This window comes from Hyla sarda, chromosome 9 (assembly GCF_029499605.1).
Source record: "Hyla sarda isolate aHylSar1 chromosome 9, aHylSar1.hap1, whole genome shotgun sequence".
Classification (NCBI taxonomy): Eukaryota; Metazoa; Chordata; class Amphibia; order Anura; family Hylidae; genus Hyla; species Hyla sarda.
The window spans coordinates 26,800,753-26,817,280 of NC_079197.1; the positions used below are offsets into that span (position 1 = coordinate 26,800,753).

At 44.9% G+C, this 16,528-nt stretch overlaps 2 protein-coding genes across 2 annotated transcripts in view; one reads left to right on the forward strand and one right to left on the reverse strand.

Moving 5' to 3' along the window:
- Window positions 1-556: 556 nt before the first annotated feature.
- Window positions 557-16,299, reverse strand: HSD17B10 (hydroxysteroid 17-beta dehydrogenase 10). Its single transcript, XM_056541250.1, has 6 exons — window positions 16,126-16,299; window positions 14,737-14,901; window positions 5,078-5,242; window positions 2,932-3,060; window positions 2,459-2,567; window positions 557-1,150 (listed from the first exon to the last, which is right to left on the reverse strand). The coding sequence occupies exons 1-6, from the start codon at window positions 16,282-16,284 to the stop codon at window positions 960-962; spliced, it is 918 nt and encodes a 305-aa protein (XP_056397225.1). The 5' UTR covers window positions 16,285-16,299; the 3' UTR covers window positions 557-959.
- RENBP (renin binding protein) overlaps window positions 16,285-16,528 on the forward strand; it is a 38,157-nt gene continuing 37,913 nt past the window's right edge. The window contains exon 1 of the mRNA XM_056541247.1: window positions 16,285-16,353. The gene's annotated coding sequence lies outside the window, so the exon portion shown is untranslated. The remainder of the gene's footprint in view (window positions 16,354-16,528) is intronic.

The following is a 16,528-nucleotide window of genomic DNA, read 5'->3' on the forward strand; positions in this document are numbered from 1 at the left end:
TTAAAAGGGGCTGTACGTGATTAGAAGACTATGTCTGCTTTCCTTCTGATGCAGCAGTATATTCCAACCAGTGTGTCTCCAGCTGTTGCAAATCTACAACTCCCAGCATGCCGGGACAGCCATAAGCCCAGACTGCTAAACAGCATCATTTTTGTCTACTACCTAGTACTGCAATTCAGCCCTATTAAAATGATGGAGGCTTAGGACACGAGGGTAAAGGAAATAACATGGGCTCTGTCGTAGTCACTATTATACCATGCCAACAAGATAAAAATAAAAAAAAAAGCCAGGAAAAAAAAATGCAAAACCTACATTGTGTTTTAAATGGCATTTTTTTTCCATACACTGCAAAGGCTGTCTGGGCATGCTGGGAGTTGTAGTTTTGCAACAGCTGGAGGCACCCTGGTTGGGAAACACTGTTCTAGAGGAACCACACAGTTTGCACACGGCGCCTCTTTGGGTTCAAACAGATGTACATGGGCCGAGTAAAAAAAAATAAAAAAAATAAAAATAAAAAGTATTAAAATGACCATGAATACAATCTGACCAGTAGCGATAAATCAAATAGTGAAATTTATTTTTTAGCTTCCACACTCATGTATGGACAATTCTATGACACAATCAATAACAATTTTCTTAGTCGGCGTTTCCCAACCAGGGTGCCCCCAGCTGTAGCAAAACTACAACTCCCAGCATGACCGGACAGCCAAAGGCTGTCCGGGCATGCAGGGTAGTTGTAGTTTTGCAACAGCTGGAGGCACCCTGGCTGGGAAACACTTTGTTCTAAGTCATTTTTTTGAACATTCAGGGCACATTCCTGGCATCAGAGGCAGCTCAGGGTCATCACTGCCATGACGGTCTTCTTGGATGTTCCATTGCTGCTCCTTGTGTAACCGATGAAAGATGTCTTACGTCATGGACGGAAGGCTTAGTGTTCTCCTATAAAGGTGTTCACGTTATTAAGGCTGCATACGAAGGGCACCGTCCAGACGGATGACCTCTCCATTTATCATGGGGTTTTCTACGATGGTCTGTACCAGGTGGGCATACTCATCAGGGTCGCCTAGTCTGCTTGGGAAAGGTACTTGCTTAGCCAGGAATTCTCTTGCCTTTTCAGGAAGTCCGAGCAGTAGAGGGGTAGCAAATAATCCTAAAAAAAAAAAAAAAATCAAAAAGGAGCATAACATCAGGTTATCATCGTTTTGGTTTCCGGGTGGCAATTGGGGTGACTGGAGCATTACTGGCTGGGATTAAGGGGGTACTCCGGTGGAAAACCTTTTGTTTTTAATCAACTGGTGCCCGAAAGTTAAACAGATTTGTAAATGACTTCTATTAAAAAATCTTCATCCTTCCAGTACTTATTAGCTGCTATATACTACAGAGAAAGTTCTTTTCTTTTTGGATTTCTTTTTTTTTTCTGTCCACAGTGCTCTCTGCTGACACCTCTGTCCATATCAGGAACTATCCAGAACAGGAGCAAATCACCATAGCAAACCTATGCTGCTCTGGACAGTTCCTGATACAGACAGAGGTGTCAGCAGAGAGCACTGTGGACAGAAGAAAATAAGAAAAATAAAAAATAAATCCAAAAACAAAAGAACTTTCTCTGTAATATACAGCTAATAAGTACTGGAAGGATAAAGATTTTTTTAAAAGAAGTAATTTACAAATCTGTTTAAACTTTCTAGCACCAAATGATAAAAAAAATATGTTTTCCACCGGAGTACCTCTAGGGGCACAAAGGTAAGTTACTGCAAAGGCAGGCCAGACTTGTCAGCTGGAGGTGGCAGATCATACCTGTGCAGTGTGGAAACGTTAGTCCAGTGTTTTCCAACCAGGGTGCCTCCGGCTGTTGCAAAACTACAGCTCCAAGCATGCCCGGACAGCAAAAGACATGCTGGGAGTTGTAGGTTTACAACAGCTGGAGGCACCCTGGTTGAAAAATGCTGCATTAGTGCAGGAAGACTGGTTGGCAATAGCCTGTCTGGGGGAGATTCAGTGATGGTAGTGGAATACACAGGGCTAAGCTTTTGCAGATGTTACATAGTATTGGACTGTGCAACATCTGTGCACTATGATAAACTATCGCTGCAGACAAAATGCAAAAAAGGCTTAGTTCACATCAGCATTGGCTTCACTGTTAGGAACTCCATCGCTGCGTAAGTTTAAATTACGGGACTTTATTGAAAAAAAGAAATAAAAATACTGCAAGCAGTAATTTTTTTCTCCACTAAAACAACTGGTACCTGACGAAAACCTGATGGATCCCATTCGATTTCAACTAGAGCCATCGGGACAAAGTGGTATCTGTTGTGATCTGACACATTTATGGTTCATTCAGCCCCCTCCCAAAAAAATAAATCCAAACCAACATGGCAGAAGACAACGCTGATGTGAACTTACAACAGATAGATGTCCCCTAAACATATCAGATTTATTGAAAAAAAATAAGTTGTACCAGGTGCAATGGTCACAACTCTAATCCCAAGTGGAGCCAGATCTCGGGCAATGGGGAGAGTCATTCCTACGATTCCTCCTTTGGAAGCAGAGTACGCTGCTTGTCCAACCTAAGAATTAGACAAAATGTAGTAAAATGACAAAAATGTAGAATTCATTAGATAGAGATAGGTTATTCACGTGGCATCAAATAACAATGGCTCAAGTGAGACAAGGCCGCAGAAGCTGCACCTTCACAATTATTATGATGTTCAGACTACATAGGGTTTTAATTGTAGTCTGTATCCATGGAGACACATCGGTCTGCACAGTAACTGAACACATACAATGAGAATTTTAATAACCAAATTGGCAATGTTGCTTTCTTGTTATTTCAGGTGCATTGGAACAATTAAATATTCCTATCATATCCTTTAACCCCCAAATATACAGCACAGTACTGGTTACAGCTTGTGGATGGGTTGGGTTCCTTACCTGTCCATCAAAAGCAGCAATACTAGCTGTATTAACTATGACGCCCTTGTGTCCATCCTTGTCTGGCTCATTCTTTATCATTTCTCCCGTTGCCAGGCGAATAACATTAAATGTGCCAGCAATGTTTACCTGAAAGAACAAAAAAAAAAAATATATATAAATATATATAAAAAACTGTAAAAATATTTTTTTTTCATAAATACTAGAGTCTGCCTTTTGCATGAGAAATTCTAATATCTATTTGTTAGAAGGGTTCCTCCCAAAAAAAGCTGATCAAAGGGAGCCCCCCATAGATCAAAGTAGTATGTGAGACTCTTATTTATCCTGCAGCACCCCCACTGGGATAGTAAAGCATTACACTGTGACAACTAAAATCAAAGCATTGTCAGTATAATACATGGATGTCAGGGAGACACTGTTGTGGTCAGGGCATGCTGAGCATTATAGTTTGACAATATTATATATATATATATTAATATACACTAACACTGCTCAAAAAAATAAAGGGAACAGTAAGATAACACATCCTAGATCTGAATGAATGAACTAATCGTATGAAATACTTTCGTCTTTACATAGTTGAATGTGCTGACAACAAAATGACACAAAAATTATCAATGGAAATCAAATTTATCAACCCATGGAGGTCTGGATATGGAGTCACACTCAAAATGGAAAACCACACTACAGGCTGATCCAACTTTATGTAATGTCCTTAAAACAAGTCACAATGAGGCTCAGTAGTGTGTGTGATCTCCACGTGCCCGTATAACCTCCCTACAATGCCTGGGCATGCTCCTGATGAGGTGGCGGATGGTCTCCTGAGGGATGTCCTCCCAGACCTGGACTAAAGCATCCACCAACTCCTGGACAGTCTGTGGTGCAATGTGGCGTTGGTGGATGGAGCGAGACATGATGTCCCAGATGTGCTCAATCGGATTCAGGGCTGGGGAACGGGCGGGCCAGTCCATCGCATCAATGCCTTCCTCTTGCAGGAACTGCTGACACACTCCAGCCACATGAGGTCTAGCATTGTCTTGCATTAGGAGGAACCCAGGGCCAACCGCACCAGCATATGGTCTCACAAGGGGTCTGAGGATCTCATCTCGACACCTAATGGCAGTCAGGCTACCTCTGGCAAGCACATGGAGGGCTGTGCGGCCCCCCAAAGAAATGCCACCCCACACCATTACTGAACCACCGCCAAACCGGCCATGCTGGAGGATGTTGCAGGCAGCAGAACGTTCTCCATGGCGTCTCCAGACTGTCACATGTGCTGAGTGTGAACCTGCTTTCATCTGTGAAGAGCACAGGGCACCAGTGGTGAATTTGCCAATTTTGGTGTTCTCTGGCAAATTCCAAATGTCCTGCACGGTGTTGGGCTGTAAGCACAACCCCTACCTCTGGACATTGGGCCCTCATACCACCCTCATGGAGTCTGTTTCTGACAGTTAGAGTGGACACATGCACATTTGTGGCCTGCTGGAGGTCATTTTGCAGGGCTCTGGCAGTGCTCCTTCTTGCACAAAGCCGGAGGTAGCAGTCTTGCTGCTGGGTTGTTTCCCTACTACGGCCTCCTCCATGTCTCCTGATGTACTGGCCTGTCTCCTGGTAGCGCCTCCATGCTCTGGACACTACACTGACTGACACAGCAAACCTTCTTGCCACAGCTCGCATTGATGGGCCATTATGTATGAGCTGCACTACCTGAGCCACTTGTGTGGGTTGTAGACTCCGTCTCATGCTACCACTAGACTGAAAGCAGGGCCAGCATTCAAAAGTGACCAAACAACCACTTCTTTATTGGTGGTGTCTTGCTAATTGCTTATAATTTCCACCTGTTGTCTGTTCCATTTGCACAACAGCATGTGAAATTGAGTGTCAATCAGTGTTGCTTCCTTAGTGGACAGTTTGAATGACTTGGAGTTACATTGTTTATTTTTTTGGGCTATAATATATAAAAATATGCAAAGTTCCGAAATCACCGCACCAGCCAGGTCATGGATCTGGATTAATTTATTTCCCCCACAGCAAATGCAACATTTCGGCAATAGTAGCCTTCATCAAGCCGGATATTTGGGTAATCACGGGCACAGAGGTCGAACCTATACACACACACACCCCTATCTAACTTCTCTAAACTTACATTTATAACTTTTTGGAAATCCTCCAAGCTATGAGGCTTCTGCTTGTTTTTGTTGTAGGTTTTTATAGCGACTGCAATTCCAGCACAGTTTACCACGATGTTCACCCCTCCAAACTGAGAGCGCGCCACTTCCAGCGCATTGTTCACGTCGGCTTCTGAGGTCACCTAGGATCAGCCATGGATGAAACCGTTAGTAAGGTACAGGCAAAACAAAGACCTGCTGTGATCTAAAATATGCGCATGTTTACACTGAGCAAGGATACAGGAGTTTTTAAGGACAAAAAAAAAAAATCTGCACTGCTGCAGAGGTGAATATAATTTATTGTTATCAGCAATTTCTATATAAACTGGTCATTAGTAGCATTACTGATGAAAAGTCCTTAAAGAATCTCTTCCCCAATACCACTACTAGAGATGAGCGAACTTACAGTAAATTCGATTCGTCACGAACTTCTCGGCTCGGCAGTTGATGACTTATTCTGCATAAATGAGTTCAGCTTTCAGGTGCTCCGGTGGGCTGGAAAAGGTGGATACAGTCCTAGGAAAGAGTCTCCTAGGACTGTATCCACCTTTTCCAGCCCACGGGAGCACCTGAAAGCTGAACTCATTTATACAGGAAAACCATCAACTGCTGAGCCGAGAAGTTCGTGACGAATCGAATTTACTGTAAGTTTGCTCATCTCTAACCACTACTTTATGCAGGAGTGTAGCCACACTGACTTGACCAGGGTATCTGCAATGAACGATCACTTCAATACAAACGTACTCAATAATTTTGGGTGGTCACAGCTTGCAGACCTCGGGGGTATTGATTCCACAAGGTGACAAACAGCCTCCATTCAACTCATCCCATTCCAACAGCAGCAGCCCCATCAATGGGTGCACATCTCTTGTGAGATTAGGAGCAGATCTTACAGCCCGTTCCAGCATATCCCAAACATGTTCAATATAGTTACAATCTGGTGAGTTTTGTGTTCCTCCAATTATTCCATAGTGCAGTGTTTCCCAACCAGGGTGCCTCCAGGTGTTGTAAACTCCCAGCATGGGACCCCCGCAATCTCCTGTAGAGGGTCCCGGGGATCCCAGCTGTCGGACCCCCCGTGATCCATAACTTATCCCTTATCCTTCAGATAGGGGATAAGTTATTTTGCACTACAGTATTCCATTAAAGGGGTACTCCGGTGGAAAACTATTTTTTTTGATGAACTGGTGCCAGAAAGTTAAACAGATTTGTAAATTACTTCTATTTAAAAAAACTTAACCCTTTCAGCACTTTTTCAATTTCTTTTTTCTGTTGTCCACAGTGCTCTCTGCCGACACCTCTGTCCGTGTCAGCATAGGGGATTTTCTCCTGCTCTGGACAGTTCCTGGGAATAGACTACCAGGGGGTGCTGGGTCTCCACGGTGCTGACCAAGGACGGACACGTCAGGTAAGTAGAAGGTAGCTTTACTTGGATAATGCAACATGTTTCACCGCGCTTGCGCGGCTTCATCAGGCATCAGGATGCCTGATGAAGCCGCACAAGCACGGCGAAACGCGTTGCATTATCCAAGTAAAGCTACCTTCTACTTACCCGACGTGTCCGTCCTTGGTCAGCGCCGTGGAGACCCACCACCCCTAGGTAGTCTATTCCCAGTTGCTGTTCACTTGGTTGGGAGGCTGCAGACCGGACCTTTCCGCTCATCCACGCTTACCGTTGTTGTTTGCGAGTTCGCACAACCACCCGGGGTAAGAGGCTCGTATAACTACTTCTTATGCTATACCTACCTGGGTAGTATTACGCTATGGAGCGCTCTCTCTTGCTTTTATACTGGACATGGACAGAGGTGTCAGCAGAGAGCACTGTGGTCAGACAGAAAAGAAAATTCAAAAAGAAAAAAAAAAATTTCCTCTGTATTATACAGCAGCTTATAAATGCTGGAAGGATTAAGATTTTTTAATAGAAGTAATTTACAAATCTGTTTAACTTTCTGGCACCAGTTCATAAAAAATAAAAAAAATATATAATGTTTTCTACCGGAGTACCTCTTTTAGTCAACTCTGACCACATGGTTATGGGCATGCTGGGAGTTGTAGTTTTGCAACATCTGGAGGTCCGCAGGTTGGAGACCACTGTTCTTTACCTTTGTGATAGGTGGGTGTCTGACTGCTGGGACCCCAATGCATTCTTAACCCCTTAAGGACCGAGCCCTTTTTCACCTTAAGGACCGGAGCGTTTTTTGCAATTCTGACCACTGTCACTTTAAACATTAATAACTCTGGAATGCTTTTACTTATCATTCTGATTCCGAGATTGTTTTTTCGTGACATATTCTACTTTAACTTAGTGGTAAAATTTTATGGTAACTTGCATCCTTTCTTGGTGAAAAATCCCCAAATTTGATGAAAAAAAATGAAAATTTTGTATTTTTCTAACTTTGAAGCTCTCTGCTTGTAAGGAAAATGGATATTCAAAATAAAATTTGTTTTGGATTCACATATACAATATGTCTACTTTATGTTTGCATCATAAAATTTATGAGTTTTTACTTTTGGAAGACACCAGAGGGCTTCAAAGTTCAGCAGCAATTTTGAAATTTTTCACAAAATTTTCAAACTCGCTATTTTTCATGGACCAGTTCAGTTTTGAAGTGGATTTGAAGGGTCTTCATATTAGAAATACCCCATAAAAGACCCCATTATAAAAACTACACCCCCAAAGTATTCAAAATGACATTCAGTAAGTGTATTAACCCTTTAGGTGTTTCACAGGAATAGCAGCAAAGTGAAGGAGAAAATTCACAATCTCCATTTTTTACACTCGCATGTTCTTGTAGACCCAATTTTTGAATTTTTGCAAGGGGTAAAAAGGAGAAAATTTTTACTTGTATTTGAAACCCAATTTCTCTCGAGTAAGCACATATGTCATATGTCTATGTTAAATGTTCGGCGGATGCAGTAGAGGGCTCAGAAGGGAAGGAGCGACAAATGGTTTTTGGGGGGCATGTCACCTTTAGGAAGCCCCTATGGTGCCAGAACAGCAAAAAAAAAAAAAAAAAAACACATGGCATACCATTTTGGAAACTAGACCCCTGGGGGAACGTAACAAGGGGTAATGTGAACCTTAATACCCTACAGGTGTTTCACGACTCATGCATATGTGAAAAAAATATATATTTTTTTTACCTAAAATGCTTGGTTTCCCAAAATTTTTACATTTTTAAAAAGGGTAATAGCAGAAAACACCCCCCAAAATTTGAAGCCCAATTTCTCCCGATTCAGAAAACACCCCATATGGGGGTGAAAAGTGCTCTGCTGGCGCACTACAGGTCTCAGAAGAGGAGGAGTCACATTTGGCTTTTTGAAAGCGAATTTTGCTCTGGGGGCATGCCGCATTTAGGAAGCCCCTATGGTGCCAGGACAGCAAAAAAAAAAAAAAAACACATGGCATACTATTTTGGAAACTAGACCCCTCGGGGAACGTAACAAGGGGTTGAGTGAACCTTTATACCTCACAGGTGTTTCACGACTTTTGCATATGTGAAAAAAAACATTTTTTTTTTACCTAAAATGCTTGTTTTCCCAAAAATTTTACATTTTTAAAAAGGGTAATAGCAGAAAATACCCCCCAAAATTTGAAGCCCAATTTCTCCCGAGAACGGCGATACCCCATATGTGGCCCTAAACTGTTGCCTTGAAATACGACAGGGCTCCAAAGTGAGAGCGCCATGCGCATTTGAGGCCTAAATTAGGGATTGCATAGGGGTGGACATAGGGGAATTCTACGCCAGTGATTCCCAAACAGGGGGCCTCCAGCTGTTGTAAAACTCCCAGCATGCCTAGACAGTCAGTGGCTATCTGGCAATACTGGGAGTAGTTGTTTTGCAACAGCTGGAGGCTCCGTTCTGGAAACAGTGGCGTACCAGACGCTTTCATTTTTATTGGGGAAGGGAGGGGGGTTGTATAGGGGTATGTGTATATGTAGTGTTTTTAACTTTTTATTTTATTTTGTGTTAGTGTAGTGTTTTTAGGGTACAGTCGCACAGGAGGGGGTTCACAGTAGTTTCTCGCTGGCAGCTTGAGCTGCAGCAGAAAATTTGCCACAGCTCAAACTTGCAGCCGGATACTTACTGTAATCCTCCGCCCATGTGAGTGTACCCTGTACGTTCACATTGGGGGGGGGGGGGGGGGACATCCAGCTGTTGCAAAACTACAACTCCCAGCATGTACGGTCTATCAGTGCATGCTGGGAGTTGTAGTTTTGCAACAGCTGGAGACACACAGGTTGTGAAACACCGAGTTTGGTAACAAATTGCAACCAGTGTGCCTTCAGCTGTTGCAAAAGCTACAACCCCCAGCATGTACGGACAGCGGAAGGGCATGCTGGGTCTTGTAGTTATGCAACAGCCGGAGGCATACTACATTGGCTGGGGATGCTGGGGATTGTAGTTATGCAACAGCTGGAGACACACTGGTTTACTACTTAACTCAGTGTGCCTTCAGCTGTTGCAAAACTACAACTCTCAGCAGTCACTGACAGCCAACGGGCATGCTGGGAGTTGTAGTTATGCAACCACCAGATGCACCACTACAACTCCCAGCATGCACTTTAGCTGATTGTGCAAGCTGGGAGTTGTAGTTACACAACAGCTGAAGGTACACTTTTCCATAGAAAGAATGTGCCTCCAGCTGTTGCAAAACTACAAGTCCCAGCATGCCCATAAGGGCATGCTGGGAGTTGTGGTGGTCTGCCTCCTGCTGTTGCATAACTACAGCTCCCAGCATGTCCTTGTTGCATGCTGGGAGCTGTTGCTGAGCAACAGCAGGAGGCTGTCACTCACCTCCAACGATCCACATTGCAGGTCAGTCCCTCGCCGCCGCCGTCGCTCCTGGGGCCCCGATCCCAACAGGGACGCCGGGGATCGGGGTCCTCAGCACCCGGGGTCTTCTGCCCGCACCCGCTCACGTCCTCCGGAAGAGGGGCAGAGCGGGTTGTGGGAGTGACAACCGCAGTAGGCGCCCTGATTGGTCGGCCGGTAATCCGGCCGACGAATCAGGGCGATCGTGAGATTACACCAGTACTACCTCACTCCTGCAGGCTCTGGCTGTTCGGGGCCGTCTCTGACGGCCCCGATCAGCCAGTAATTCCGGGTCATTGGGTCACTGGAGACCCGATTGACCCGGAATCCGCTGCAGATCGCTGGACTGAATTGTCCAGCGATCTGCGGCAATCGCTGACATGGGGGGACATAATGACCCCCCTGGGCGATATGCCGGGATGCCTGCTGAACGATTTCAGCAGGCATCCGGCTCCGGCTCCCCTCCGGCTAGCGTTGGGGGCCGGAAATGCTCAGGGCGTATCCATACACCCTCGGTCCTTAAGGACTTGGAAACGGGGGCGTATGGATACGCCCTATGTCCTTAACCCCTTAAGGACTGAGCCCTTTTTTCACCTTAAGGACTCAGCCATTTTTTGCAATTCTGACCACTGTCACTTTAAACATTAATAACTCTGGAATGCTTTTAGTTATCATTCTGATTCAGAGATTGTTTTTTCGTGACATATTCTACTTTAACTTAGTGGTAAAATTTTGTGGTAACTTGCATCCTTTCTTGGTGAAAAATCCCAAAATTTGATGAAAAATTTGAAAATTTTGCATTTTTCTAACTTTGAAGCTCTCTGCTTGTAAGGAAAATGGATATTCAAAATATTTTTTTTTTTTATTCACATATACAATATGTCTACTTTATATTTTCATCAAAAAATTTATGAGTTTTTACTTTTGGAAGACACCAGAGGGCTTCAAAGTTCAGCAGCAATTTTGAAATTTTTCACAAAATTTTCAAACTCGCTTTTTTTCAGGGACCAGTTCAGGTTTGAAGTGGATTTGAAGGGTCTTCATATTAGAAATACCCCATAAATGACCCCATTATAAAAACTGCACCCCCCAAAGTATTCAAAATGACATTCAGTCAGCGTTTTAACCCTTTAGGTGTTTCACAGGAATAGCAGCAAAGTGAAGGAGAAAATTCACAATCTTCATTTTTTACACTCGCATGTTTTTGTAGACCCAATTTTTGAATTTTTGCAAGGGGTAAAAAGGAGAAAATTTTTACTTGTATTTGAAACCCAATTTCTCTCGAGTAAGCACATACCTCATATGTCTATGTAAAGTGTTCGGCGGGCGCAGTAGAGGGCTCAGAAGGGAAGGAGCGACAAATGGTTTTTGGGGGGCATGTCACCTTTAGGAAGCCCCTATGGTGCCAGAACAGCAAAAAAAAAAACATGGCATACCATTTTGGAAACTAGACCCCTCGGGGAACATAACAAGGGGTAAAGTGAACCTTAATACCCCACAGGTGATTCACAACTTTTGCATACGTAAAAAAAAAAAAAAAATTCCCTAAAATGCTTGGTTTCCCAAAAGTTTTACACTTTTAAAAAGGGTAATAGCAGAAAATACCCCCCAAAATTTGAAGCCCAATTTCTCCCGATTCAGAAAACACCCCATATGGGGGTGAAAAGTGCTCTGCTGGCGCACTACAGGTCTCAGAAGAGAAGGAGTCACATTTGGCTTTTTTGAAGGAAATTTTGCTCTGGGGGCATGCCGCATTTAGGAAGCCCCTATGGTGCCAGGACAGCAAAAAAAAAAAAAAAAACATGGCATACCATTTTGGAAACTAGACCCCTCGGGGAACGTAACAAGGGGTTAAGTGAACCTTAATACCCCACAGATGTTTCACAACTTTTGCATATGTAAAAAAAATTAAAAATTTTTTACCTAAAATGCCTCTTTTCCCAAAAATTTTACATTTTTAAAAAGGGTAAAAGCAGAAAATACCCCCCAAAATTTGTAACACAATTTCTCCCGAGTACGGCGATACCCCATATGTGACCCTAAACTGTTGCCTTGAAATACGACAGGGCTCCAAAGTGAGAGAGCGCCATGAGCATTTGAGGCCTAAATTAGGGACTTGCATAGGGGAGGATATAGGGGTATTCTACGCCAGTGATTCCCAAACAGGGTGCCTCCAGCTGTTGTAAAACTCCCAGCATGCCTGGACAGTCAGTGGCTATCTGGCAATACTGGGAGTAGTTGTTTTGCAACAGCTGGAGGCTCCGTTTTGGAAACAGTGGCGTACTAGACGTTTTTCATTTTTATTGGGGAGGGGGGCTGTGTAGGGGTATGTGTATTTGTAGTGATTTTTACTTTTTATTTTATTGTGTGTTAGTGTAGTGTAGTATTTTTAGGGTACAGTCACATGGGCGGGGGTTCACAGTAGTTTCACGCTGGCAGTTTGAGCCCCAGCTCAAACTTGCAGCCGGATACTTACTGTAATCCTCCGCCAATGTGAGTGTACCCTGTACGTTCACATTGGGGGGGGGGAACGTCCAGCTGTTGCAAAACTATAACTCCCAGCATGTACGGTCTATCAGTGCATGCTGGGAGTTGTAGTTTTGCAACCGCTGGAGGCTCCGTTTTGGAAACAGTGGCGTACCAGACGTTTTTCATTTTTATTGGGGAGGGGAGGGGGGTTGTATAGGGGTATGTGTATACGTAGTGTTTTTTACTTTTTATTGTGTGTTAGTGTACTGTAGTGTTTTTAGGGTACAGTCGCACGGGCGGGGGGTTCACAGTAGTTTCTCGCTGGCAGTTTGAGCTGCGACAGAAAATTTGCCGCAGCTCAAACTTGCAGCCGGATACTTGCTGTAATCCTCCGCCCATGTGAGTGTACCCTGTACGTTCACATTGGGGGGGGGGGGGGAACATCCAGCTGTTGCAAAACTACAACTCCCAGCATGTACGGTCTATCAGTGCATGCTGGGAGTTGTAGTTTTGCAACAGCTGGAGGCACACTGGTTGTGAAACAGAGTTTGGTAACAAACTCAGTGTTTTGCAACCAGTGTGCCTTCAGCTGTTGCAAAAGCTACAACCCCCAGCATGTACGGACAGCGGAAGGGCATGCTGGGTCTTGTAGTTATGCAACAGCTGGAGGCATACTACTTTGGCTGGGGATGCTGGGGACTGTAGTTATGCAACAGCTGGAGACACACTGGTTTGCTACATAACTCAGTGTGCCTTCAGCTGTTGCAAAACTACAACTCCCAGCAGTCACCGACAGCCAACGGGCATGCTGGGAGTTGTAGTTATGCAACCAGCAGATGCACTACTACAACTCCCAGCATGCACTTTAGCTGATTGTGCAAGCTGGGAGTTGTAGTTACACAACAGCTGAAGGTACACTTTTCCATAGAAAGAATGTGCCTCCAGCTGTTGCAAAACTACAAGTCCCAGCATGCCCATAAGGGCATGCTGGGAGTTGTGGTGGTCTGCCTCCTGCTGTTGCATAACTACAGCTCCCAGCATGCCCTTTTTGCATGCTGGGAGCTGTTGCTAAGCAACAGCAGGAGGCTGTCACTCACCTCCAACGATCCTCGCCGCACAGGTCAGTCCCTCGTCGTCTCCGCCGCGGCCGTCGCTCCTGGGGCCCCGATCCCAACATTGACGCCGGGGATCGGGGTCCCCAGCACCCGGGGTGCACGTCCCGCACCCGCTCACGTCCTCCGGAAGAGGGGCGGAGCGGGTTGCGGGAGTGACACCCGCAGCAGGCGCCGATTGGTCGGCCGGTAATCCGGCCGACGAATCAGGCCGATCGTGAGGTGGCACCAGTGCCACCTCACCCCTGCAGGCTCTGGCTGTTCGGGGCCGTCGGAGACGGCCCCGAACAGCCTGTAATTCCGGGTCACTGGAGACCCGATTGACCCGGAATCTGCCGCAGATCGCTGGACTGAATTGTCCAGCGATCTGCGGCCATCGCCGACATGGGGGGGCATAATGACCCCCCTGGGCGATATGCCGGGATGCCTGCTGAACGATTTCAGCAGGCATCAGGCACCGGCTCCCCTCCGGCTAGCGGCGGGGGGCCGGGATTTGACAGGACGTACTCAAACGTCCTGAGTCCTTAAGGACTCGGAAAAGGGGACGTTTGAGTACGTCCTGCGTCCTTAAGGGGTTAAAAGGGTACTCCGCTGGAAAACATTTTTTTTTTTTTAATCAACTGGTGCCAGAAAGTTAAACAGATTTGTAAATTACTTCTATTAAAAAATCTTAATCCTTCCAGTACTTATCAGCTGGTATTTGCTCCACAGGAAGTTATTTTCTTTTTAAATTACCTTTCGTAATTCACTGTCCGACCACAGTGCTCTGGAGTTCTTTTCAGTCTGACCACAGTGCTCTCTGCTGACAACTCTGTCCATATCAGGAACTGTCCAGAGCAGGAGTGGTTTGCTATGGTGATTTGCTTGTACTCTCGACAGTTCCTTATATGGACAGAGGTGTCAGCAGAGAGCGCTGTGATCAGACAGAAAGGAAATTCAAAAGGAAGAGAACTTCCTGTGGAGCAAATAGCAGCTGATAAGTACTGGAAGGATTAAGATTTTTTAAATAGAAGCAATTTACAAATCTGTTTAACTGTCTGGCACCAGTTGATTTAAAGAAAAAATGTTTTCCAGCGGAGTACCCCTTTAAAACTAAGGACAGACAGACCCCTTCAAGTGAAGACAGGGCACTAGGTCAGAAGGGGCAGTGTGCGGGGAAGAAGAAAAGAAAAACCCACATTGCCTGCTGCCAAATGTTTCCTCATTGAAGCGCACAGACAAACATTTACTTTTACTTACATCTGTGGGAGCAAATGCGCACTTCCCTCCGAGGGATTGGGCAACGTTCTTCCCGTCAGAACTAGGTAAATCTAGAATGACGGCGCTGGCTCCTTGCCGTATCAATCGTTCTACTGTGGCCCGGCCAAGACCTGAGGCTCCACCGGTGACAATGCCAACCAGGCCCTGCAAGGAAAGGAACGTACTTAAAGGGGTTATTCAATAAATAAATAAAATATATATATATATATATATATATATATATATATATATATCTCAACTGGCTCCAGAAAGTTAAACAGATTTGTAAATTACTTCTATTAAAAAAAAAATCTTAATCCTTTCAATACTTATGAGCTGCTGAAGTTGAGTTGTTCTTTTCTGTCTAAGTGCTCTCTGATGACACTTGACCCGGGAACGGCCCAGTTTAGAAGCAAATCCCCATAGCAAACCTCTTCTACTCTGTGCAGTTCCCGAGACAAGCAGAGATGTCAGCAGAGAGCACTGTTGTCAGACAGAAAAGAACAACTCAACTTCAGCAGCTGATAATTATTGAAAGGATTAAGATTTTTTAATAGAAGTTATTTACAAATCTGGTTAACTTTCTGGAGCCAGTTGAGATATTTACAATAAATATATATATATATATATATATATACACACATATACACATAAAAAAACAGGTCATAGATAGAAAAATATCATAATTTTGGATTGGTCGGGGTGTTCAGTCCAGTACGGATCGCCAAAACGAGACAGGAGACGCTTTTCTATACCCTTTTTACGGCACACAGCACATACGCCATACGCTTACTGTAAGGCCAGGTTCACACGGCGGGAAACTTGCGGAATGTCTGCTTGGAAAACACGGAAGGACATTCCACTAGGGCCGCTCGGAAATGCGCCGTCTCCATACAAGGATTTCTGGGCAGATTTCGCCGAAAGAATGAACAATTCGAAAAAATTGGGAATTGCGCTGTGTGTGCGTTGCAGCATAATCCCATTATTAACACTGGGTCTCTGCTGCAAGGAAATTTCAGAGCAAAAATGTTTACACCAAAATTCTAAAGCGGTGGTTTCCAAACTGTGAACCTCCAGCTGTTGCAAAACTACAACTCCCAGCATGCCCGGACAGCCGTTGGCTGTCCGGGCATGATGGGAGTTGTAGTTTGCAACTGCCCGAGGTCCACAGTTTGGAGACCACTGCAAAACTACAACTCCCAGCATGCCCAGACGGCCAAAGGCTGTCCGGGCATGCTAGGAGTTGTAGTTTTGCAACAGCTGGAGGTCAACAGTTTGGCGACCACTAAGCTCATTCTGCAGGGCGTACAGAAACAGACGAGCAGCCAACACCCGGGCAACCCCAATAACATTACACCCGGCCCGCGTCACCTTCCACCTGTCACTCACCTTCAAACTCCTCAAATTCGCCATCTTTCCCCCCGAAAACCTTGCCAGAGCGGTCAGCCAATCGCCGGGCGGCAAACTAAACGAGTAGCCAATCAGAAGGAAGAACGACAACGAGGCCAAAGAACATTCCTCGGCTATTTGGAACGCACTGTGGCGCATGATCGGCCAATAACGGCATTTAAAGGGAACGCGTTATTAGTGAGCCGATTTTTAATGTGGATTTTAAAGGTAAAGTGGATTTAAAGACAAACTGTAGAACGGCCAGGACTGCGCATGCGTAGTGCTTTCCAGGGTCCTGAAGCATCTGTTGCTGACCTAATTGAAAATACAGCCCTCATGTTATAGAGCAGTGGTCTCCAAACGTGGCCCTCCAGATGTTGCAAAACTTCAACTCTCAGCATGC